Source organism: Pezoporus flaviventris, unplaced genomic scaffold (genome assembly GCF_033815535.1).
Source record: "Pezoporus flaviventris isolate CSIRO_AGI_PZ_B2104156 unplaced genomic scaffold, CSIRO_AGI_Pfla_v1 ptg000002l, whole genome shotgun sequence".
Taxonomy (NCBI): domain Eukaryota; kingdom Metazoa; phylum Chordata; class Aves; order Psittaciformes; family Psittacidae; genus Pezoporus; species Pezoporus flaviventris.
This window is the reverse complement of record NW_026892550.1, coordinates 49,165,900-49,191,653: the sequence shown is the minus strand read 5'-3', so window position 1 is coordinate 49,191,653 and position 25,754 is coordinate 49,165,900. Positions and strand designations below refer to the sequence as shown.

The 25,754-nt window shown below is 47.9% G+C and overlaps 3 protein-coding genes across 5 annotated transcripts in view; 2 read left to right on the top strand and 1 right to left on the bottom strand.

The window, feature by feature from the left end:
* TRMT10A (tRNA methyltransferase 10A) overlaps window positions 1–25,754 on the top strand; it is a 296,095-nt gene that overhangs the window by 233,090 nt on the left and 37,251 nt on the right. For 2 of the 3 annotated variants that reach the window (XM_061477740.1, XM_061477714.1), the window contains exon 1: window positions 2,815–2,821. The exons of the other annotated variant lie outside the window; for it this stretch is intronic. The gene's annotated coding sequence lies outside the window, so the exon portion shown is untranslated. Of the gene's footprint in view, window positions 1–2,814; window positions 2,822–25,754 lie in introns of those variants that run through there. 3 annotated transcript variants of the gene reach the window in all.
* CUNH4orf54 (chromosome unknown C4orf54 homolog) lies at window positions 1,020–13,768 on the top strand. The gene is made up of 2 exons (XM_061463933.1): window positions 1,020–5,414; window positions 10,116–13,768. The coding sequence occupies exon 1, from the start codon at window positions 1,020–1,022 to the stop codon at window positions 5,403–5,405; it is 4,386 nt and encodes a 1,461-aa protein (XP_061319917.1). The 3' UTR covers window positions 5,406–5,414; window positions 10,116–13,768.
* MTTP (microsomal triglyceride transfer protein) overlaps window positions 18,730–25,754 on the bottom strand; it is a 28,276-nt gene continuing 21,251 nt past the window's right edge. Inside the window, exons 16-18 of the mRNA XM_061477565.1 lie at window positions 21,673–21,797; window positions 21,182–21,352; window positions 18,730–20,361 (exon numbers count right to left, since the gene is read on the bottom strand). Of these exons, the coding sequence (XP_061333549.1) occupies window positions 20,193–20,361; window positions 21,182–21,352; window positions 21,673–21,797 (465 nt within the window). The 3' untranslated portion in view covers window positions 18,730–20,192. The remainder of the gene's footprint in view (window positions 20,362–21,181; window positions 21,353–21,672; window positions 21,798–25,754) is intronic.

Here is a 25,754-nt window from a genome sequence, read left to right as displayed (position 1 = left end):
ATGCTATGCCACTCATGACAGTGCATGCAGCTGTAGGGACACATCCTGGTACTTGGTCTGGGGGTTCCCACAGCTCTACCCTACCTAATGTCTGATGTTACCAGCCGAAGCCCCGGCTTGCTCACCCAAGCGTGCAGGTGCTTATTTGTTTTTTAAGTTGTAACTTTAGGCTGTAATCTGCACTGTACAGGGCTGCTCCACAATGCTGCTCACTTTTAGCCATTTCTCCTCCTTGGTGTTTAGCAGCTTGCCTTTTCCTTCCATGGCTCCGGAGTGATTTTTGGTATGTCATCTTGGGCACCACTCAGTAAAGCCCTCAGCCACCAAAGGTCAGGCGTGCCATAGAAATGCCTGTTAATAGGTCTTAGGTGCTGGTTATGTCTAAACTGGCGTTTCCTTGCAAAAGGCATCTTAGATCCCCTGGCCGGGGACTCTGGACCGCTGCGTCCACGGGGTGCACCCCTGCAACACAGCTCTTGCGAGTTGGGATACGAGGTGTAGGAGGTAGTTTGAGGAAAAATTGACTGCTGTGTGTGGGACGAGGGTGCATTTGGTGTAGGCAAGCCTAGTGCCCTGGGAGCTGCCTCTTCCAGGAGCCGGCCAGCAGCGTCTCTGCAGGCAGGGCGGCTCTCCCCTCCAAGGGGTGTCCGGGCGCCCTCATTCCGGCAAACACAGACGTTTAAAACAGGACGTTCAATGACTCTATGGACACTCCGCGACCGGGACGGGCCAAGCGGCGTTCATCTCGGAAAAACCCGGAGCGGACCGGGCCGGTCCCGCGATCCCGTAGGGCGACCGGCCTCCTCCTCCCGGTGGCCAAGCGGGCCTGCGCTGTCCCGCGGGTGCGAGGGGGGGCCCGAGCCCGGCCCGGCCCCTCCGCCCCCCGGCGGTGATGCCCAGCCGGGCCCAGCAGAGGTCGGGAGCGGGGGGTGGGCAGGGCAGGGGGCGGGCGGCCCGCCGCCCCCCCAGCACGTGCCTGCCCGCCCCTCGGGCCACTGCCGCGCCCCGACGGCTCCGGCATGGACGCGCCCGGCCGGTCGCCCGCTGGCCCCCGAGCGGGCCCCGAGGGCGCGGCGGCGGGACCGGGCCCGAGCCCGAGCGCGGCCACCGAGGAGGAGAAGGAGGAGGCGGCGGCGTATGTAGAGATCCGCGGCTCGCCGCGGGGGCCGGGGAAGAACGGCAAGATCCCCGCGCTGGCCACGGCCGGCGGCGCACCGGGGACCGGGACAGGGGATGTTGGCGACTCGGAGAGCGGCGGGTCGCAGGCCGGTGCCGCGGGGACAGCATCCTCGGACCGCGGGCGCGACCACCCGCCTTCCCCGGGCGCGACGGCGGAGGGCTGTGGCGCTGACCCAGCCTCAGGAGGGGAGGCAGGGAGCTGCGGGCCGCCGGAGGCGGGAGTCTGCCCGGAATCCTCCTCGTCCTCCTGCCCTTCTCCGGTGCCCAAGGCGGGCGACTTTCGCGCTATGGACGAACCGGTTTCGACAGAGGGCAAAACTTCCTCGTCCTCCTTCGGCTACGAAAGCGAGGAGGAGGACGCGGGGCGCAAGGCGGTCCGCCCCGGTGCCCCCCCTAGCATCCCCCCTGGCTACAGCGGCGGCAACCGCGACGAGGCGCACTATATCAGCACGCAGGAGATCCAGCTGAGCGAGGTGGACCACGACATGGACTTCGACGCAGGGCTGGCCGCCCGCTGGGACTTCGAGGACAATAACGTGATCTACTCCTTCGTAGACTACGCCTCTTTCGGGAGCGACGAGACCCCGGGGGACACGGCGACGGAGGAGGAGGAGAATAGCTACCTCAGCACGAGCACCAGCGAGCCCAACAACCAGACGGACAGCATCGACAACACCAGCAGCACCGAGATCGTCAGCCTTACCTCCGAACACGACACCCCCGGCGGGGATAAGCGCGCCAGCTCGGGGGAAAGCCGGTCCAAGCAGTCCGGCCGCTCCGGCGGGAGCCCGGCCACCCAGCTTCTCCTATCAATCAAAGCCGCTTCCCGGGCTATAAATGAGTCTAGCAACGTGCGCGGAAAGCAAAACACTGTTTACGCTGCCAAGCATGAAGGCGACATGAGCCTCCGTGTCCCCACGGCTCCTGATCGCGATGCGAGTTTAAAACCGGACGCGGCCCGGGACCCCGCGAAAAAATTCATTGCGGTACCTGCGCGGCTGCTGCCGCGGTGCGGGGCCGCCCGGGCCGGGGAGCACTCCAGCGGCGCCTCCAGCGCCGTCAGCGAGCTGGACGATGCCGACAAAGAAGTGCGAAACCTGACGGCCAGGGCTTTCCGCAGCCTGGCTTATCCCTACTTCGACACCCTGCGCCCCAGCTCCCGCGCCTCCTCTGCCTCTCTTGCCGACAATGCCCTGGGCATCAACCGCTGGTCCACCTACCTGGACCTTAAGTGTGGCAGCCTGGGGCAGAGAGCCGAGCCCAGCCTCCTGCGCTCCGGCCGTTCACAGACCAAAGCCCTCGAGTTCGTGGTCAGCAAGCTCGATGGGGAGATCGCCCACGTTGAGTCACCGAGGCGGCTGCGGGCAGGCTCCCGGGTGGTGACCCTGCTGGACCTCGGCCATGGCTCCGAGGCCGGGCCGACCCCAGAGGCGGGCGGCGGGGAACCACCGGCGGCGGAGTGCAGCGTGGGGGGACCCATCAAGAAGTCCAAGTTCGCTTCCAGCCTCCTCAAAAACGTCATCTCTAAGAAGATGCAGCTGGAGCACGAGTTCAAGATGGAGCGGGGCGAGATCACCGACACCTCCTACACCGGACCGGGCGCCGGACGGGAGCCGGAGCCCGCCGGTGGCGGGCGGGAGGGGCAACGGGAGGGCGGTGTGCAGCGGCAGAGCTCCCGGCACTCGGAAGGCGGCTCGGACTGCACCGCCGCGACGGCGGAGGAAACGGGCGAGGGCTGCGGTGGCCGGTCACCGGCCTCCAAGGCGTCGACTCCCCGGGAGGGGAACCGCAGCCTGGACCGGGCGCTGACGGAGGAGCTGTGCGAGGTGAAGCGCAGCGCCTCCGAGGCCATCAAGGCCACCTTCCTTCGCAGCCAGAACAGCGCCTTCAGGTCCTGGAAGGAGCGAGAGGCGGAAAAGAAAGAGGAGAGGGCGCCCATCGGCAAGCTGAAGCTCTCCAGGCACGACTGGCGGGCCGATCTGGGCGAGATCTCCGCCGGCAAGTCCACCAAGATGTCCCGCCTGTTCGTCCCCGCCATGCAGCACACCCCACGGGAAAAGCAGCCCGGCAAGCAGGCGACCAAGTGCTCCCCTGCCCCCGCCTCCTCCCCCCCGTCCGCCAAGCCCAGAGCTCCCGAGATCAAGATCAGCCTGGGCAGCCTGCAGCAGCCCCGGGACGCCGGCTTCAGCATCGCCCAGCTGCTAACGCCGCGGATAGCGGGCCGGCCGCCAGAGGAGGGCCGGAGCCAGCAGCTCAGGCTGCCCAAGCCCGGCGACGGCTCAGACAAGGTGCCTCAGTTCACGGTGCGCGATGTGCGGGACGGCAAGAATAGACCCCAGGGCCCCCTCCACCAGGTGCGGGACGTGCGGAAGCTCATCAAAAGCTCCTACAACTACGACTCGGGCGATAGCAGCGACAAGGGCAGCGTAGCCTCAGACCAGGGCGGCCAGGAGCAGAAGCCCCAGCAGCAGCTGGTCATCGCCGGAGTCCCCAGGGCCCTCTCCCCCGTGGTCATCACCTGCCAGGCGGTCGGCCACGCCAGCACCAAGCCCACCGAGGCGGGGCCCAAGGCGGCGGGAAGGGCGCCGGCCTGCCCCCCGGAGGGCACCGTCCTCGTGCACCGCACCTCGGGGAGGCTGCCGGTGGCCACCATCGCCCCCAACAAGAGCGACCCCCGCCAGCCGGCCGTGCTGAAGATCGTCTCCAAATCCGCCGCGCCTTGGCGGCACCAGCCACCCCAGCCGCCCGTCGAGAGGGGTCGGGGGCCGGAGGAGGACCCGCGGGAGGAGAGCAAGGCGGCGCCGGTACAAAACGCGCTGGAGAAGCTGACGGCGGCGGTGCGGAGCATGGAGGAGCTCTACAGCTTCAACAAACGCGAGTGGAAGCGCAAGAGCGACCCTCTGCCTATTACCGACAGCCACGTCCTCTCCCTCATCGCCAGCCAGGAACGGGACGCCGCGTCCCGGCCCACCCCTCCAGCCGCCGCCGCCGCCGCTGCTCCTCCCCCACCGCCGCCGGCGGATAAGCCGGAGGAGCCGCCGGGTCAGGGGCCCGTCAGCGAGCGGCTGCCCCGCCGCCCCTTCAACATCAACGCCGACAAGGTCTCGGCCAAGGCGGCCGCCTTCGAGAGCCTGGCCCGGCAGCGGCAGCGCGGCCCGTCGGCCCCCCGCGCTGAACCCTCCGGTGTCCCCCGTGCCCTCCTCACCCTCCGCGGAGCCGGAGGAGCAGGAGCCCCCGCTCCGAGCAAGGCCCCCTCGGAGGGCGGCCTGCGGGGCCAGGCGGCACCGCGCTCCCCCCGGCTTCCTGCGGGCGGCGGCGATGCGGAGCGCGGGCCGGACTGCGGGAACTACCTGTCCCTGCCGCTGAAGGCAGCCGCCGAGCCCGGGTCCCCCCCTCCCGCCGTGCCGGTGTCTGGGGCGAACGGCGGCATCCGCCCCAGCCCGGTGTCAGCGGCAGCGACGGCAGCCGCGCTATGCAGCCTGCAGCCCTTCGGCACCGCCAAGCGCCAGGGCAGCCCCGTAACCCTGCCCGGACCCCCGTCCGCCGAGGAGCGCTCCGCCGCCGCCCCGCCGCCTCCCGCAGAGGGTCCGGCCGCCGCCCTCTACCGCCCGCCGCTGCCCTTCGCCGCCCTACCCGGTGGCGCGCCGCCGCCGTTGCTCTGCTTCTCGCCGTCCATGCCCACCGCGGCCACGGCGGCGGAACCCTTCCCGCAGACGCAGCGCAAGATGCTGCTGGACGTGAGCACCGGGCAGTACTACCTGGTGGACACGCCGGTGCAGCAGCTCCTCAAGCGGCGCCTCTTCGACCCCGAGACAGGGCAGTATGTGGAGGTGCCTGTGCCCCAGCAGCCGGCCGTTGCCCCCGTCCCTCTGCCCCTCTCGCCTCTGGCCCTCAACGCCGGGGCCTACGGCGCCACGTACATGCTGTACCCCGGTCTCCTGCCTGCTGCCGCCGTGCTGCCTGCCGGTACCCTGCAGCGCCCGCTCTCCCACTCGGGCAGCGATGCCAGCGCCCCGGCCGAGTCCGGCAGCCCGGCAGCGGCAGAGGCCGCTTTCACCGAGAGCCCCTACTACGTGGCTACCGGCAAGGGCCCGCCGCCGCCACGGCGCGGGGCAGCCGAGGCGAAGCCGGTCATCAGCATCACAGCACCAGCCACCGGCCCACGGATCGTCGCGCCGCCCTCCTTCGACGGCACCACCATGCGCTTTGTGGTGGAGCACCGGTGAAGAGCGTGGGTGAGTGGGGGCAGGCCATTAGCCACGCCAGTGATGGTTAAGGGTTGACCAGGTTAACTGCCAAATGGGAGCTGTGCCGCAGCTTCTCATCCTGGGGTAACGTGTCTGAGGTCCACAGGGGGGCCCTCACCAGGACTAAAATACAGCCACAGGATAGAAACACAAAGGTTCCACATGCCTGTCAGTGCAGTTGGGTATCCCTTGGAGCAGGATACTGGAGGCAGTTTCAGTAGAAGCCTGTGTTTGTGCAGCCCCATGGCCGGGGGGCCCTGACTTAGTTGCATCCCCTTGCTCCTGGGCAGGGGAATGCGGTTGGACACCTCCTCTAAAACCACTTTCAAGCCATGAAACAACCCCTCCACCTTGGCAGAGCACCCCCTTTCTCACTCCCCATGGAGAGGCAAATACCCATCTGTGTCCTGAGCCTCTCTTTCTCCCCATCCTTGGGAAGAGTGAGAGATGGGTCTGATGGAGCCGAGCCCTTATTTTGCATCCTTCTTGTTAGTGGGATGAGGGAGCAGGATACGTTGGGTGCTCTCCCAGTGCTATGGGGCTGCTTATAGGGACAGGGGCACCTACAGCTGCCTGCACTGCAAATCAGGATTTCATACAGCTTCTCCAAGCTTGGCCTGACACAGCACTGCCAGTGTCTGGTTACCAGGGCTGTAAACCCAAGCCTGTAACCCAGGGCCAGCCTCCAGACTGGGGGATGTGCGTGTGGGGCATTGACTGCCTGGTTTGGAGCAAGGGATAGGGCATGGGACTAGGCCTATGGCACACATTGAAACCAAGTGTGTGATGTCTTGCACAAAATAACTAAGGGACAATGATACGATAATTCTTTTTCAAATACATGAAATATTAAGCAAGCACCTTCAGGTGTCCCTGCTCCTTTAGCCTGAGTGATAGAATGATAGAATCACAGACTGATTTGGGTTGGAAGGGACCTTAAAGCTCATCCAGCTCCAACCCCCTGCCACGGGCAGACACACATTCCACTAGAGCAGCCTCTCTAGGCAGCCTGTTCTAGTGCCTCACCACCCTCACAGTAGAGAACTTCTTCTTAATATCTAACCTGAATCTCTCCTTTTTCAGTTTAAAGCCATTCCCCCTTGTCCTATCACTAAATGCCCCTTAAAAATTCCCTCTCCAGATTTCTTGTAGCCTCTTGCTTTAAAACACACAGCTCATCCTTATTGAGTGCAGTACCGGGCAGAGCTCCCAAAGTCTTTTGTAACTTACTGAAGACTCATGGAGTTTCTTCTTCGTGTATATCAAGACACAACAGCAGTGACATTCAAAGGTTTGGGTTAGTCACCAGTTTGCACTCGGTTTTTCTCAGTTGCATGCTTAAGGGTAAATTCTTTCTTCCCGTGTTTGTTAGAGTTTGTTTGCTTCTGTAGTTCTTTCAGTTTGCATCATCTGCTATAGTAAATTATTTGTTGAATGAAACCTTGCTGAAATGATTTATACACCTCTGCTTGTAGATACTTTATTTTGAAAGTGACATTTTTCTGTCTTGGTTGCTTTCGTTGGCCCTTATGGGGTCACTCAGGACAGGCAAGGTGCCAATTGAAGCTGAGCTCTGCTGTGCTACTCAAGTTGATCTTGTCAGTAAAATCTTGGTAGAGTAGCTAAATAAAATAGCAAGAGGTATTTGATTTTTTCCGTCTGGTCTGTAAGCTGAATTCAGACTGAGCACAGGGAAGTTAACTAGATTTCAGTTTAGGGACTTGCTACCTTTGAAAAGATGTCATGTATAGTGCAAGTGTTTCTATTTTACAGCAGATATTTAAATGAAAAGCTTTAGTTCTTCTCATCTCACTAATTAAAAGTGAAACATCATATTTCAGGGTATGATTTGTCCCTCCTTTCCCAGGGGATTATCCCATGATGTCTTGCTCGCAGCGCCTGGCATACCACTGAGGTGGGTGATGCTCTCTAAGAACTGCTCTTTCTCATTGGGGTTGTCAGTGGCTGCATCAATCCTCTGCATTCTTGGGTTGTACTGGAGCTCTGCCATTGCAACACAGGTGTGAAATCTGCCCCAAGAGACTGGTGATGCAAATTCTTGTACACTCATTACAGAAGGTCATTCAGCAGTTAGAAGGCTTTCATCTTTTACCATTAGTGATGCTAAGAGGCATGTTGTGTAATACAAACAGGGGTATCCCCTTCCCAGCAACCTCAGACGTGTTGAGGTAGGTGTCCTGCTGGTGCGTGATGGATTTGGTGTGGTTGTGGGCTTTTTTCTCAGTCTGATCTGAAAGGCAGTAAACCAAATCATTTTAATTGCATGGTACAATACGCTTTTAGCTTGTTATCAGACTTTGGTTATAGCTCTCAGTGGAAAAGGTATATGATATATGCCAGAGGGGAATCACATCAATAGCCTTTGTCACGATATGCTGTTCTGTCCGTGTACCTACCTAGCATTTTCATTCATCTACATAGCTCATGTTCCTGTGGATGATGTTTTTCTCCTCTCTTAATCTGCACCCCACTCCCTTATTTTCCTTTATCTCTTTTGTCTTTCTCTTCCTAATTAAACACATTTGTTTGCTTGGGGTAGTGTTCTTCCCCTAACAAGAGCAGGAGTGTAATTTCATATGAATTAGAGGGTGAACTGTTGATCATTTTTTCAATCCAGTTGCTTTCACATCAGATCAGATTGGTTGCAGCAATGCTGTGCAGATCCTAAAATGGTTTTTAAGACAGCCAGGTTTCATCACATGAACATGGGGTTTGAATAAAATGCTGTTCTTCCAGGTTGCTTCTATTTTAGTAGCCAAAATAAGCTGAATGAATGCTTTTCCTCTCCATGCCTGTATTCCTTCCTGCACATAATGTCTTCATCCTTTCTTTAATTATTTTTTTTTTACATCTTCATTGACAAACAGTATCACCATGTCAATGACAGTGTCACCATGTCAAGGACTGCTTCATCTTGGTCACTGTCACCTCTTGGAGAGCAGTGTGTTAGAGCTGACTTGAAGCTTTGGTGGCAATAGGATGACCATGGTGCTGTTGGCTCTGAGTCCTCTGCACATCTGCTGCTCTTGCAACACTTATTTCTGTGTCTCATGCTCTTTTCTGTGTAATCAATGGGATAGAATAGATCCTATCTATTTGGACTCTGGCAGAATCTAAGATATTTCTAAACAATTCTTAATTTTTTTTATATACAACAAATATTAGAGAATATGTGCATGTTTCTGAGAGATACCATGAGGTCGCTTTTCTCCGCTTGCCAACAGTAGTTGGTAAGCTTTTAGCAACATAGTTCCCTTCATATGGGAAAAAAACGTGATGCTGATTTTCAGTTCTAGTATCTTGCGAACCTGCTTGCATACAAACCTAGGCAGCGCCAATCTGTAGTGAGAGATCTGCCTGGAGGGAGCTCATTCCCAGCTGGAATGACTAAAAATGTGTTTTAACTTTTGTATCTATTCTCACGTTACACTTTGGGGAGTTTCTGCTTTGTGATAGTTAAATAAATGAAAAAATAACATGTAGCAAAATGGGAAGTAACTGTAGTAATTTGTACTGCCAATATTAGAAGGGTATTTTATCTTGTTCTGTTTAAACATGTGCCCGAACTGAAGCTGGCTTACAGTTACAGGAATACATGGGGTATTTATGTACATGACAGGCTAAGTCAAATGTGAGCAGTTCTTTCACCAAAGTATGCAAATATACTTATTAGTTGTGTTCCTTCCTACCTGCCATCTGACAATCTATGCCTACCTTTAAAAACTAATTCAGCATGGATGGCATATACAAATGATTTTTTTAAAGGCTCATGCATCAATATTTTTAAACTCTGTTTTAGTTGTGCCCTATTCAGCAGAATGTGTAGTCCACACTACTAAGTCAAAAAGTCAACTTACAGTGGAATATGCAGTATGTAGGATTTACTTATGCTGAGGCCTTTGCTGAGAGTTTAGTAAAGCATCTGTTCAATTTTAATGGGAAATACTGGCATATTCCAAGAATTTAAAGGGCTTCAGCATTTGATGTAGTAAAGCTACAAAGGGGAGTAAGTATGAGCTTGTGTTAAAACCTACAGCTACTTAGGAAACATTTAAATAATGTTTAAATAATGGAAGTTAATAGTAGTTAATAAGAGAAGCTAATAATAGTAGTTAATAACACTTAAATAATAGAAGTTAGTGGAGTGGCAAATGACTCTTTGGATACTTGTCCAAGCCAGTATTTAAGTCTTAACTCCACAAATCTTAGGGTACATGTTTATGGGTTGTTTCACTTTCACTTATGTACACCATGGTGGATTCTGTGTTAGGAGGTAAAGTGCTCAGGTCTCCAAGTGTATGGATCGCTTAAACCCTGGATGGATCACTTGCCCTCTTTCCACCTGTGTGCGTGGGGTTGCCCAGAACCAGCCATGGGGAACTACAGGGTCATAAGGTACCATACATTTCACACCTTGAGCTGCAGGGATTAGTTCTGCTCAAAAACTAAGGCTACATGACCACTGACTCAGTTTAAAAAGTCGGGTGCTATTGTCTGATTCTTGGCAGTAGCTTAGGAAATTAGTAGCAAGAAGTAGTGTGATAATGAAGGAGACACTATTCACTTCTCTAGAGTAGTAAAGATTGCTCAAATGATTGTGGCTGCTCTCTTAACAATCTTCTTTTTATTAATGATGCTTTTCTGTCTGTTTTTGTTGTTTGTTTACAGGGGTAAGGAAGAAGAATCACACTCCTTTAATCCAAAATACACTTGGTAACTCTAAACATTCATCCTAAAAACTGCTTCTACAGTTTTCTCTTTTTTTTTTCCTGCTTCATCATACAAAACAAGTGTGTAAGTTTCTTGTTTTCTCCTAAGTACCCCCCAATTTGGGAGCATGCATATATTTCATTATGTGAGCAACACTAAATTACTGCATTTTTTTCTGCAAAGCTGTTTTTATATGGAAGCCAATATGCAGGCTTCAGGCATTGCCTCTGTGCTGGTGCCTAGCAGTAGTAGTACCACTACAGCTGTTTGTAAAACACAGGGTATAAATGCAGCAGTGTTTCTGTGTGGATAGATGCTCAGCTTTGTTCAGGTCCCTGGAACGTGCTGTGATCCTCCAGTGCAGCCCCACAACTCTTAAACCAAAAAAGCTCTCAGCTCTCTGCCATTGCAGAAAATGAGGGTCTTCCCTGTAGGTTTCATAATGATTCATGAGCAGATGTCTAGTTTATACTCTGAACTTCTGCACCTGGAATTGCAATTGGAGAGATCTGTAGTGTTAAGGTTATCCTTTAGTGTTCATATTTTGGCATGGTTCAAACCAGATTGTGTAAATGTCAGAAAACACATTTGATTGCTTTCGTTTTCTGTTTGCTCCTCTACTGTGCTGAACATCACAAGTTGCCTTAATTATGACAGTGTTTAAATACTGGGAAGCCAGAAAAAGAATGTCATATTTTTAGATCCTGGTTCTAAAGGAGAGGACAGCATTTATTTTTCTTTAAGACAGCAGTCTATTCTTCCTTGAATTGCAACATTGCAGAAAACATAACCTTAGTGACTCCCCTGTGGGAGTTAATGTTACAGCCCCAAGTAGTTGTTTCTTTAGCAGATTTGTCTGAGGACTACATCCACACTATCTGTATTTGCTAAGAAAATATTTCTCTTTTGAACAAGAAAATAGAAAGTAAGATGACTAAAATGGAGTGATATTTATGTCCATATGTTGAACTGTGCTTAAACTGATTCTTTTGTTGCCAGCAACGAGCAAAAGACAGTTGTTATCATGACAGTAAAACTGAAGTATAGTAGAGTGTTCCCTTCCCAAATTTCAGTTCAGGGAAGCACTTTGGGAAGCCAATAAATGTGAGATCAAGCCTAAATTATTTAGCATAAAGTTTTCTTGAGGTAGCCTAGTCAAAATTTAGAAACTAAATGCAAAGCCTGTAAGCCCGTACTTCAGCATTTGCCCACAGGAAGGATTTTCCTGTGCCTGTTCTCAAGGTTTCCTGCTGCTAAGGAAGTTTCCAGGTTTTCCATTCTTAAAGAAAGCCCATGTTTTCATTTTCCTGAGTAACACACAGAAGACTCAGCTACAACTGTCTGTAACCATACGTGTGAGATTGCATTTCAAATGCAGTTTATTTGTTTACAGGCACAAATTGAAATTGCCCTCAGGATGAAATGCACTGCAGCTGTACAGATAGTGAGTGATTTAACATGTATCCTCTCATTTATCTTCATCGTTGTGGAAATCTAATGGAAAATATTGTTCTAACCCTTCCTAAAGAGCTTGGCGTGCCCAGCTAGAACATATACTGTGTAAGCTTAACCCCCATGCACTTTGCGTTACAGTCTACAGTTACAAGCTGTAACTTCCTGCTGGGATTCGGGCTGAGTGTCTCTTAAAGAAAATGAATGCTGCTTCACCATTTTCCTGACTGATAAGTCCATAGACATTACTAGAGCATCAGTATTAAACAGAACAGTACTTTGGACTGCAGGACAGTGCAGGTACCAGAGTAGATTGTCCCCTGTGACATACATGTGTATGGTACGTACATTATAACACTAGCATCTCTGTTTAAAAATGTTTCTGTCCTATCTTTTCCTATATTGGTGCTCAGAGTGAAGTTTCACATTGCAGTTTACAAGATATAGGTTTGCACACACAAACTCAGGGTTTACAGTTCCACCCAGTGTACTTGAAAGGAAAAAAAATGCACAAAACCCACGTGCCCGGGATTTCAGGGTGTATTTGAAGGGGGTAAATTTTGCAGGGATTTTTTTAACTGCCTGTGGAGACGAAAGCAATGAAATGAGGCAATGCCAACAGCTATTTATTTTCTCAGGGGAGATTTCTTCAGTGGAATGTGTCAGTCCCAGTGTCAAAGAGCGTCTGCTTAATACTGTCTGTTAGTAAAGAGACTCCATGTTTGCATCAATGGGTCAGTTTTGCAAGGAGCTTCACTTCACAGGCTCAGTCCAGCAAAGCTGTTCCAACTTCAAATATCTAAGCAGATTCCTGGGAACTTTAGTGGAAGTGCAGTCTTTCTTTTCACCATTCAATGCAATGCTTTGCTGAACTTGGCCCAGAGCACTGAGTGCCTTGCAGACCTGAGTCCCAGGTTCTTCACTTTACATGTATAAAACCAGAGCTCTGGGCTCGCGTCTAGCTGGGCCCAGCAGATAATGCCACAAAAGGTTGCCGGAAAATATCCAGTAATATGGTGCTCCTCCATGTATACACGGTGAATTGCTTTAGCCGATGGGGTGATGTGTAACCACATATCTTGGATTAGAGTCAAACCCTCTGTATCAGGGTTCACAAGCTGCTAGTATTACATGTTTCAAGGTGCAGTCATAGCATGTTACAGCTGAAATTCACCCCATATGCAAAGCAGAGAAAAATCCTGTGCACCACTCGAGTTCCATCCTAGCCCTCCTATCATGGTCTGGGGGCTGTGGCCACCGGCCAGCCACTTCTGTGTGTTCTCTGTCAGGGTGCCAACTAAGAGTTTGCGCGGAACTGGAGTGATGCATGAATATTGTTCTGGTCTTTTGCAGCAGGGTTGGTTTCACTCAGTTAAATTTAATCCTTGGTGAATCACTTGGTGAATGATCTAAAATGTATTTATGGGTTGTGTGGGTTTGTTTTCCCCCCCTTTGTCTGCATTCAAAGCTACCTTTACTCTCTAGCGTTGATGGCCAAAGTGTCATTCCTTGTGCTTAGAAACTGCCATTGACTCGTGGCTACCCGAGAACACATACTTTTAAAATGCTTGTGTTTTTCCCCCTTTTTCTGTTTCTTTTTTTTTCTTTTTTTTTTTTTTTGTCCTCTTTTCTTCCTCCTCCCTTTTTTAAGGGGGTGGGTTATCAGTGTAAAGATATTTAAAAGTGCAAGTGTGAAGTAAGTAATGATTGTTAAGAGGATGTGGATGGTATGTCTGATGAGAGAGCAGTGAGCTATAAGGCAAAAGGAAAAATGCTGTGTACACATTGTGCTGATGATTGTTGCCTGGAGGGGGGGGGGAATAAACAAAAGAGACAAATGGACTCTTTGAGCTGCTCTCAATGTAGATGCCGCTGTGGCAAGTGTGTAAATGAAGCCCGAAGTGATCCCGCTGCAGGATGCCTTGAGCCTGGGATGGAAGGACAGCAGAGTCGCTCTGAGAATTGCACTAGCAGCGCGTTGCACCTCGGGAACGCTTCAGGACGTCATGACCAGGCGGGAAGGACTGTCTGAAACCGCTGAGTACCAAAGTTTGTAACTGAATGAGATAGCATTTGTATTATGTTGGGGTTTTTTTTTGAATGTTATGATAAAATAAAATGTATTTTTCAGTAAAAGACACAGTGCAAGTAAGCCTGCAGTTCCATGATTGCTTGTATGTTTGTGAAGTTACCCTTGCTGTTGTGGAGAGTAAGTAGCAGAGGCATTACTTGGTTCAATGTGTGAACAGTAACAGAAGATTTCATTGGAGAGAAGATCCAAAACCTGTGTTTGTCCCAGCATTGTAAGTCTCTTTCTGACTTGATCTCCCTGTTCATTCTGCCCTCTTAGGATAAAGGGAGTTGGGAAGTTGGAGGCATTGCTTCATTTGACTCTCTTTGATTATTTTTTTTTTCCCAGATTTAAATGAAAAAGGAGCTCCCCATTTTCAGTGAACTTTGGCTAGCAAATGGGTTCGGGTAACTGCATCTTTCTTTGATGTCTGATGATCTTCGCCACGAGGATGATCAGGGGACTGGAGCACCTCCCGTATGAAGACAGGCTGAGAAAGTTGGGGCTGTTCAGCCTGGAGAAGAGAAGGCTGCGTGGAAACCTCATAGCAGCCTTCCAGTATCTGAAGGGGGCCTGTAGGGATGCTGGAGAGGGACTCTTCATTAGGGACTGTAGTGACAGGACAAGGGGTAACAGGTTAAAACTTAAACAGGGGAAGTTTAGATTGGTTATAAGGAAGAAGTTCTTTCCTGTTAGGGTGGTGAGGCACTGGAATGCCAAGGGAAGTTGTGTTGGCAGTGTTCAAGGCCAGGTTGGACAGAGCCTTGGGTGATACGGTTTAGTGTGAGGTGTCCCTGCCCATGGCAGGGGGGTTGGAACTAGATGATCTTAAGGTCCTTTCCAACCCTAACTATTCTATGATTCTATGTAATGTGTTCAGAGAGAGCGATTGCTGGGTAAATAAGTTTTTTCTGCTCATTCTCTGTTATTTTCATTGTCTAATATTGTGTTGTGATCAGAAATAGATTTACTTTATTAGTGGATAGCAGTATTGCTTGAATTATTGCTAGGAAAAACCTTTTACTGCTTTTGTTCCTTCTACCCTAACAGAGATTGAGGAGCTTTCTGATGTTAAGTCAAATCCAAATGTTTAAAAAAACCACGAATCAAACACATGAAAAATCACAAAATGGACCTGAAAGCTAAAAGATTAGTTCTGCAGTTTTAAAGAACACTTTCACTTCTCAGTTTTCAGTATGTAATGGGCACATTATAATGATCTTCCTTTTAATCACATGCTGTAGATGCCTAAAGGAAAAGAGATTCCCACCTCGTTTATCTGCAAGTAGTACAATGTGAAGACATCTACAGTTGAATTTACAGTATCATTCCAAGACATGGCAACACAGTTTTCCTACTTTGATGGAAGCACAAGTTTACTGGTAAAACAGTGGTTTGGTGTTTGTGACATGCTCTCTCCTTCTGGATTCTTTGAAATCTGTACCTTAGCATTGCATTTAGGGTAGGTGTCATCAGTGCCATTGTGAAGTTAGTGATTCCTATACAGATATACAAATGGATTAATTGGTAGATCCAAAAGACTTAAGAGTGGAATGAGCATAGATATTGAAAGGAAGAATAGGGAAAAGAATTGAGGAAGAGCACAGCCACACAGGCTTAGCTCAAGAGGAGCAAGCTGAAAGACTGTAGGAGATCAAAGGATGAGCAAACCAGAACCAAATTAGTAGTGTGTGTGTAAAGCAGAGATCACTTTGTTCAAACTAGAGGAGTCTGAAATTGCAAAGGGACTCGGTGTTGTTAATAGGAAAATTTGTGAGCTGCTACTTTTCTCCAAGAATTGCTCCTGGAGCGTGATTTTATTCAACCTTTGTAACAAGCTCTTCACAGCACTGATGGTTTCTCATGGTAGGTGGACATGCTAAGCTGAAACCTCTGCAGAAGGGAGGTCAAAATAAGCACACTGAGAAATGTGAACTCTAACCTTTCCCTAAGAAGCCCAGTAGTAAAAGCACCTATTCTATAATTGCCGTCATCTTGGATTGTCGCTGTTGTCTAAGGTACAGTTGCAGTGTGCGTCACATGTGCTTGTAACTCCTAAGCCATATCCGTACTTAAAGACTGCAGTTCCTTCCACAATGGGTAGCCAGGGAGGAGTGAAGTGTGAAGCTGAACCCTGGAATTCTAATTGTTTTTATTTATTTGAATCACAGAACGCTTTAGGTGGGAAGGGACCTTAAAGCTTATCCAGCTCCAACCACCTGCCATGGTCAGGGACACCTTCCACTAGACCAAGTTGCTCAAAGCCCTGTCCAACCTGGCTTTGAACACTGACAGGGATGGGGCAGCCACAGCTTCTCTGGGCAACCTGTGCCAGAGCCTCATCATCCTCACAGGGAAGAATTTCTTCCTGATATCTAATTATCTAATTGAAGTCTTCCCTCTTTCAGTTTAAAGCCATTCCCCCTTGTCCTGTCACTATGTGCTCTTGTAAAAGGTCCCTCTCCATGCTTTTTTTGAAAAGTATATGGAAAATACTCTTTTCAAATTAGCACTCTCTGAAAGTCCAAGGGGAAAGTTTAAACATCTCTTGCAATTGGATTGCTTTCTCGACATAGCTGGATTATCATTGAACTGTTCTTTCTGTGGTTTCTAACTAAAAAGGACTGAGCATTTGCTTCTCTAAATTTCATGTATGAATTGTTGTTTAATTGCCACCACTGCTGATTATTTAAAAGTATGCATAACAGTCATTACTAGAGATGTATGCTGCGTATTTGTGATTAATCCCCACTGATGTGATAAACACTCATAGTGTTTGCCCTGATTGTAACCCTAAGTGTGTTTTCACTTCAAATGCAGGCTTAAGCAATGTATTAATTTCACCTTATTTTTAGAAGATTTTCAGTTTTGTTGTTTCCGTAGCTATGGAGCCCATGTAAGGAAGCCATGGCCTTCTATTACCCAGCTGTTAGACTAAACCCCTTCTGGAATCCCCATTATGTCCAGCTGTTTAGGCTTCAGAAGCAAGTGTATTGCTGTGATAGCAGAGGGTATCCATGAGGACACGTATTGCTTCTCAAGGATCAACAGAGGCTCTGTTTGATTGAGTTACAAGGGATGTTGTCAAAGCTGTGGAAGCCCCAGAACTGCCCTCACAGGCTGGTTGTCCCATTTTGGGACAGATGGGCACACGAGTTTCCTCAACAAGCTGTGACAGGGCTGGATGAGTAAATAGCAAAGCCAAAGGCACGGATCAGTATCTCTGGGAGTCTTGATGTATTGATGTTAAACAGATCTGTGCATTTCACTTGAAGAAGAAGCACACCTGGTGCTGTTGGCCAGATCCTTGGCCACAGCCAGATTATCTTCTGTAATCAAACAGTATTTTATGCTATGCTTTTTTAAATGTGAGCACGGATGTTACATTATTTTTACATGCCAGAGGGCCCTGTTTTACAGGCACGCGTTCAGAATGGTCTTCGATTTGATAAATTTGAGAGAGGGTAAGCCTTGCAGCGGGATTGCTACTATCAGACACAGCTCAAACAGCTACAAATTCTGCTATCTAGAAACCTTTTACTCTGACTTTGGCTTGTGCAGTCATGGATGAGCCTGGCAGACTGCTGAGGCAAATGAGGATGTGGAGTTGATGTTGTCATCTGTTGGTATCTCAATTCTCTACAAGTGAAATAGTGATGATAGCTATTTCTTTGTGTCACGCATTGTCCTCACTCTATATTTAGGGTGTCAGATCACTGCAGGAGAAGACTGCCTCTTTCTGGGTGTGTGAATACTTAGCTCTGCTCTTATTTTTCATTTGATGTTGTCGTGGTTTAAACCCAGTCGGGTAGCTCGTTCACTCACCCCCCCCCTTCTTTCCCTCCCCCTACTCCCGGAGGGACGGAGAGGAGAATCGAAAAGAATGCAACTCCCACGGGTTGAGATAAGAACAGTTTAGTAACTAAGGTATAACACAAATCACTACTGCTACCACCAATAATAATAATGATAAAGGAAATAACAAGGGAAGAGAATACAACACCTCACCACCCGCTGACCGATAACTCGCTCCCCAAGCCCGACCAAGCACCGACCGATACCTCCTCCAACCCTGCAGTCCCCCAGCCCTTCCGGCTAACTCCCAATTACATCCTGGGCATGACGTGCTGTGGTATGGAATACCTCTTTGGTCAGTTTGGGTCAGGTGTCCTGTCTCTGCTTCCTCCTGGCTTCCCCTCCCCCCTGGCAGAGCATGAGGCTCACAAAGTCCTTGGCCAAACCAAAACATCATTGTTATCAGCTCTGTTCCCAGGCTGAAAGTCAAAACACAGCACTGCATCAGCTACCAAGAAGGGGAAAAATGACTGCTACTGCTGAACCCAGGACAGATGTGACATGAATAACAAGTAGTAATAACAAATGTAAAAGCTTATCTTCAGTTTCAATTTCTCAAACAGTAGTGGTGGGACCCAATAGTGTCTACAAAATAGAGGGTACAGACTTTGAGCATGGATTTTGAGGGAAAGAGACAGCTTTGTGGGAGCCTTCCTGAAAGGACTGTGTTTGGGGAGAACGAGGGGGGGTTTGGAGGGGAGGAAGGAGAAACAACCCCTCATTGAGGGAGGAGTTAGGAGGAGGAGGAATACCCAGGGATGGGGTGTCATGTAAAACCTTCGACAGAGTGAAAGAGGGTGTTTAAAGCTGAGGATGAGGAGCAGGCTTGCTGGCAGTGCTTGCTGTGTTATATTACAGGGTGGTGTCACTGCCAGCAGTGTTGGTATCGCTTTGGTCTTAACTCATTTCTAGTGGCAGCACTGAAGAGGGCCATCTCTGTCTTATCTTTCCTCTAGGCAGAGGATTTGGGCAGGATGTGGTGTATCCTGCTCAGGGCCCATGTCACCCTCTGGAGATACTTCAGTCTCTTGACTAGAAGGGGAGCCTCGGACAAGTGGGTGTCCAACTCACGTTATTGGTTCCTAAGTGATGGTGAATTAAATAGTTCCTTTTGCCCCTAAAAGGACCATTCCTTTTCTAACAAGTGGTTTTCACAACCCAGAAGGTAACAAAAACCAAGCCTGAAAACGAAACTTTTTTTTTTTCAGTCTGTATTTTTACCTGGTTTATTTATGCTTTGACTAGAGGTGTGTCAGCGTTTTCAGGAAAGACAACAAGCAGACTGCTTCATCCCATTGATAGCCTGAGTTTTGCAGGTTTCTGCACTCTTGGTTTTTTTACAACACAGAAGAATTTGGATTTCTTTTAAATTCTTGTCATACTTTTTTCCCCCCTTTTTTCCTCCATGAAATCCATGAGTTTTTCCTGCCTGGCTTCGTTTATTTTGGAAAACAAGCGTTCCTGGCTTTTTATTTTACTTTTATGTGACCAGCAGTCACCCACCTTGTCATATAAAAATGAATCATGTCAGAGATCAGCTGAGTAGGAATAAGGTATATTCTTTCCTAATCTGCCATGCTGTTGTAAATGTAAAACATATTTCTTTTTTACACAGTTCCTATGAAGACACTGCTTGAATGAGCAAAAAGGTACAAATCATTTTAATCAAAGGAATTGCATGAGTAGTGGTAACTTTTTTTGCAGTGAAATATGAGTAGAACCTACCTAGAAGAAAATGTTCTGGCTCTGCACAAGCTTCATTAAACTGTGCGTTCAAAATTGATTTCCTTCAGGACCCTTTCTTTCATCATAGTTCAGAATTGCCTTAGTGAATGCTCATTTTTGAGATACACCTGCCTTGATTACACACAGGGGCACAAACCTTCAGGGGATAACCTTGAAGAGCAGCCAGTGTTGACTTAACTCTGCCTCTGGTGGTAACTACAGAAATTATAGCAGAATTAAGGCAACCGTAAGTACTTCTGGAAGTGTTACCCCATATTTTTAGTCAATTGTATTTAGCTATAGCAGATAATAAAAAACCCCTCAAAAGACAAATAATAATAACAATCAAGCTCTGACTGCTTAAAAAAGGGGGAAATCCTTTAAAACCATGTAAAATAAAACCTGCTTGTTTGTAAACAGGCAATACTGAGTAAGCAGGAAATTTTGGTCCCATTTAGATGTTAACTGTACTTCAGTATTTGAATGAGAGTCGGTCAAAGGCTTAAACCACCTAAATACTTTAAAATATATTCATAAATAATCATTCTTTATACATCATAATTGTTCTTACTGCATGTCAAAACCATGGACTTTAGTGTTCCCCAAGAAAATAAAACAAGGGATTCTTTTCTCTTTTGGCACAAAAAGGTAAAACTAAAGAACTAGCAGCACCCTTGAGGGAGTGCATGGAATACTACCAAATTGGTCTTTACTTGCCTTAGCTATCTTTTTTTTACAAAAGGTTTAAATATAGGTTAACATGTAAACAGACTGCACACACTGAGAGTTTGATCCTGGCTTGTTGAAATTCCCATCCAAAATTCCCATTAACTGTGGTGGCACAAGATCAAGCTCCAAGTTAGTACGGCATGTACAAGCTGAAGTCATTGAGGGAGCCACGGCTGCAGGAAAGCAAAACCTCAGGTGCTCATTTAAAACCAGTTGCTGGAGGAATCAGACTTGACACCGATGACCTTCCTGCACATGTTGGAGTTCTCTTGATGGAGAGGGTATTCATTGCCTGCCAGTGGTTCTGCCTTCTCCCTCCTTGCAGTGTACCGTCTGCCCGATGGTAGACTTTCATACTTAGTCACATAACTCCTGTGAAGACACAAAATGATTGGTCTGGCATTAATAAATACATACAAAATCTATACCATGTAGGTTATGCTAGATAAACACATTAAACTTCCACCACATATAGGTCTGATCAGAAAGTGTTGTAGTATCTGCAAAATAGCATACTGTTTTCTTAGGATTTCTGGAGATGCTAGAGTTCTTTAATGCATTTCAGGCTTACCACCTTTTGGATCAGAAAAGCCTGAATGGAAATCTGGCACAGGCTCTGCAAATGTGACTGCTCTTAGGTGTTAGCAAATAGGGATTAGGAGGAAGTCGTAAACCCACTCTCTCACATGGCAATACAATTGCCACTCTTTGGCTAATGGAAAGCATCTTTTTATTTTATTGTGCAGTTGTTTAGCTTTCAGGTAAGTTGGTGCCTTAATAAAATATGGTAGAACATGACAGTTGCAAGAACTTAACACACCAGATACATTTGTTGATGCCAGTAAATAGCAGATGATGAAAAATCTTTCCACTTCAGTGAGTTTATAGCTATGCACTTCATCTCTCAACACTGCAGTAGAGAACTACTGCTGGCAGAGTTTCAGGTCACTGTCAGAACTGATCATAAACAAGGGGTATGTTGTGATCCTCAAAAAGGTACTTTCTGAATCTCAGGGGTTGGAGATGGGGGAGAATGGGTTGGGAGAGAAGTTGTAACAGCCTACACTGCATCTGACTGTGCTAGGCTAAAATTTGGCCTCTGTTAATATCTTGTGACTGTGAACACCACAAGTTTCTGATTCAGCAGCTGGCTGGAAGGAAGCCTCAGAAATTGTGTGCTCTTAGTTCTTACCTGAATGGAGAATCAACTCTGTCCATCTGCATACAGACTAAAAACGGGTACTGCGAAAACTGCACTGTGGAGATGAAGTCTAATGTTGTTTCTACTTCAAAAGTGGTTTCCATGCCAGTTTTCACAAAGAAGGAGTCCACCTCGGTGTTACCAGCTATAAACATGGCTACCCTGCAAATAAATTCAGGCACTGCAATTAATTCAAAACACATTAAGAAAGAGGAAATTAAGTTGCAAACAGTTCTACCATCCATGCATGAAAACTGAAGAAAGGAGCCTGTTCTTCAGGTAAAGAGATATAAATTCAGATGAGACCAGTGGGAACCGGTATTACCCAGATGTAGAGGGAAAGAAGTACAAATGTTCTCCCATGCACATAACTTACTTAATTTTAACTCATCTGCAAGGTCTTTTATATTTAAATTCTTCTCATTTGGACTACCAGGGCTCAGAAGCCTCTACAGCTACAGTGCGTGTTGGGAGTATCTCACCGGTTCTTGATGTTGGTTTTGGATTCCCTGTACCACAGGCTGAACTCCATCCCTCCTGAGATGTCAATGGCCAGGCCACCCAGGAACTCCGCGTTGGCCCTCGGCCCAGACTGCAGCTGGATCTCCTAGAGCCATTAGAAAGCACAGGTAACCCCCATTACTGACTGCAGACCTCCCTTTTGTACTGCCAGCACGGCACTCATAATTTTGCAGGAACAAAAAGGAATAGAGGGCTTTTCTGAAAGGGCGGACAAAACATCTCTGATGTACATCACTCCCTAGAAATTGAGATGAAGCTAAGGCAAGGTGCCTTGCATCCTTTGCCTCTCCGCTATATGCCAGCTGGTGTAATTTCTGCAATGAGTATCACTGTAAGCGGTATTGTGGCCTCTGTCTGCAAGAGCTACCACACAAGCCTCACAGAGGCTCTGCTGGCAGTTCAGCTAAGTCATTAAGCTCACTGCAGCAGTGGTGCAGTGCAGTGTGACTTTTGGACACCTGAAGGCAGCCCCATCCTGGCAGTAGGATGCACAGTGCTGCAAGCAGTCATGCAGTGTGTAGTGGCTCTGAATCCACTGTATGGCAGGAATTATGTCTGCAGTGGCTGGGTGGTCAAACCCATTAGCTAATGTGCCTTAATTGCCACTATAGATTTGCTTTTAATGCCTTTTAAATCAATGATCAAGTGGACTCCTGGCTTCCTGAAAGTTCTGTGGCTGGACTGGAAACTCATCACGTGGAGCCTGTTTCGGAAGTGATAATGTAGCTCAGGGTCATGGCAGCTCATTACTTCTAAGTTTTGATACCCAGCCAAGATTTTAAGGTTCACTGACCTTGGCAATCAAACTCACTTTATAGAGTTGTCCTGCTTCCCTAAGAACTAGCGGCTTAATTCACTGTTTTAAAAGAACCATTAATTTGGGAAAAGTTTATTTTGATCATGTCCCTCACATACAGGGAATATCCTCCTCTCTCCCAGGTGGTTTCCCCCCTCCTCCTGGGTTTCTGTGCCTGTGGTATTCTCAGCACCTGTAATCTTGCTTGCAAGCATTTGTAGGATATATGAATATCCTATTTCCACCCCCCCCCCCCCCCCCCCTTCTCATGTCCAGGCACTTTGAAAATTCCTCTTCTCAGGTATTCAGTAGCTCAGTGGTTCCAGCTAATGCTGTCCCAGGATTTAAGAAAGAAGCAAGCAGAGACAGGCTGGCTTTCTAATCCCTAAAGCAAGGAGCAACATTTAGAGAGTATTTTATTCAGAGCATTAAAGTTTTCTGGCCATAATCAAGGACTTGGGTGATTATGATGCCTGTATATGGCTACTTCACTTTTTAGGGTAAATAAATCTCTGGAACAATCTCCACACAACCAACTTGGCAATCAGTTGCTTGACCCTTTCTGAAGTCAAAGGGAGTTTTTGTACGGACTGCAATAAGCCAAGGAATACTTTATTTGTCAGTCTCTTTAGGTGTAAAGCTTATTTTACTTTTTGACTTTGCTTTTAATTGGTGGGTAACTGTTAATGAGTGAGGAGGTAACAGTATACAATCTGGCAGAGACACATACACACAACCAGAGGAGGAGCTATTTTTAGATGCATTGTCAAATTGCACCTAAAAATATTAGAGTAGGCTTGGTTTGCAGTGTCTGCACAGTTAAAGGCTTTAAAGGCTACCACAAATTAAGTCAGATTTGTCACTGAAACCAGCAGAGAAGCTAAGGAGCACTTGTCCTGTGTTTTACCAGCTCATCTATTTCCTTATTTAGAGTTCAATCCTGTCCTTTGCCTCATTGCAGATCCAATCCAGACTGATGGGAGGTGTAAATCACAGCAACCCAGCCTCCTCAGGAGCAGTATTCTCCTTTCCCTTCCTATTTTAAGCTTTGTGTGTCATTTGCAGTGGAAAATAGGATCTGAAAGATCAGAATTGTTAGTTTGTCACCGTTTGAATGCTGAAATATGCTATGTTTCAATAAGAAAAGTTTCTTTACACACTGCACTGACAGTGCTACTGTAATGCAATGCAGACATTGCTGAAACAGACACTTCTTTGGGAACTGGCTATCTTCCACTGGGGTCTGGCTTTCAAATGGATTCTCTGACCTATTAAGACAGTATTTAATTTCTCTGTGCTTCTAGCAGGTGTGTTGCCTAGGAGAAATATTAACACTACTGAACTTTGATGCAGGTGCCTTAGGGGTCTCAAAAACAGTTTTATGAGAGCTGTTTATATAGGGAATTATTGAGGGGGAATTCTAACTTCTGGATGGTCATTCTTAGCCCTTAGAGAACTCTGTGAGAACTGAAATATGCATTCTGACTCTTCAGCTTGTGGAGTTATGTGAGAAAAGATGTTACAGATGGTGGGCAGGAGCCTAAGCTTTAGAAGCGTCATTATTAACTTGGAAATCGTGTCTCCAAAATGTGCTTATTGTGATTACTGCAGTTGTAGAGTTAATAACTGGGGTGAGAAGATTGGGGGGGGAGCAAGTTATTTGATAGATTTGACAGCACTTTAAGTACTACTCAGTTTTGGTCTTTCTGTGCAAAAGGATTCTAATGAACATTCTTATAGGGAAGCAGAATTTTTGTAGTATTAAAAATAACTTTTCTCAACTTCAGGCTGCACTAGTGCAAAAATGTCAACATGAATATTACACAGGGTTTTTTCTGACAATTCACTTCCCCTGTTTTGAAGTTCCAGTCTTGGCTTCCAAGCCGTCCTTCTGAAGTCTAATCTCAAATGTGCTGTTTGTATCTTATGTTTGGGTTTTGCTGGCTCTGAAATCACAGCAGCCAACTGTGGCACACTGAGTTTTGGTATCAGAATGGGTGCTGTGTTTTCATGCCTGGTTTTCTTCTTCGAAAGAAGGTAAAACCATGTTTGGCTTGATTGTCTACACTATGAATTTGTGAAGGGCCTTATGTTATGGGCAAGGTATGTCCACACTGGTCAGGGAAAGCAGAGGTAGTACTTAACTATCAAGAAGCTAGATTAATTATGTCTCTCTTGCACTGTTTTTCCTTGGTTCCAGTGTTACACCATTCACACTTCCATTCTGTGAGCGTTTTCTGGTACAGCTGTAATCATAGTTCAACTGTAGGTTGACAGGTGAGGACACTTACAATGAAGCTTAACTGTGTGATGTGGAAGTGCCCAAACCATGTTGATGTTGCTGTTGACCTGGAACCTATCTGTAAGAGCGTTCTTAGGAAGATATGCTGTGTTTAAAATGCAGCTCATGCTGAAGCTGTGTTCAACAGCACTTCAAATATTTTTTGTCGTTGTGGGGTGTAGAGGTAAGAACAAGTGCCTTTTTTGGTTGTGAACACACACTTCCAGTTGTGTCCACTAAGCTCCCAAAGAGCTTAGGCAGCAAGTGTGATAGTGGCAACCAAAGAGAGAAAGCAGGTGGGATCCCACCTCATCACACTGCTGTTCAGGCTTCCAGAGAGTCAGTGATTGACTGAAAATGTTACACCCAGGTGCTGTTAAAAATGGGATGCAATCCCAGCCCTGATGTGCCCCAGACTTCCGCGGGGTTCTCCAAAGAAGAGGACTGGAGAATCTGCTGGCTGGCAGAGCTCTCAGGTTGCCCAGCCAGCTGATTCAGCCAGGGTATCTATGGAGCTCAGTGCATGCACAGCAGTTGGAAATATTCAGTTCTGTAAACACCATGCTCATATGCTCAGGACTGAACATGATTATCTTTCTCACCTCTGCAGTCTGTTTGTTGAATAGGTCATGACAAAGCTTTTGCCAATAATCTGTGTGTGAACCATATAGTATTGTTGGAATGAACTTTAGTCAGCCAATATGTGCTGACTACATACAACTAGAGGGCTACATGGAAAGCCCTCTAGACTTTTAATAATTATAAAGGGGCTGAGCTGGGTTTAGGAAGGGGAAGGCTGCAATGTGCAGGGGGTATTTCAGTATAATTTTGATCAGAATGGATTTTCTCATCATCTGCTTTTGGCATTTTCTTTTGCCAAGAATTAAAGGGGAAAAGCAAAAAAGTAAAGTTTGAGTGCAGATATTTCATGAGCTGAGTGCTGATCATGGTTAAATCCACAGGTT

Bases quoted from the DNA above. Each gene is read 5' to 3' on its own strand.
- CUNH4orf54 (XM_061463933.1), top strand. From the start codon at position 1,020: ATGGACGCGCCCGGCCGGTCGCCCGCTGGCCCCCGAGCGGGCCCCGAG.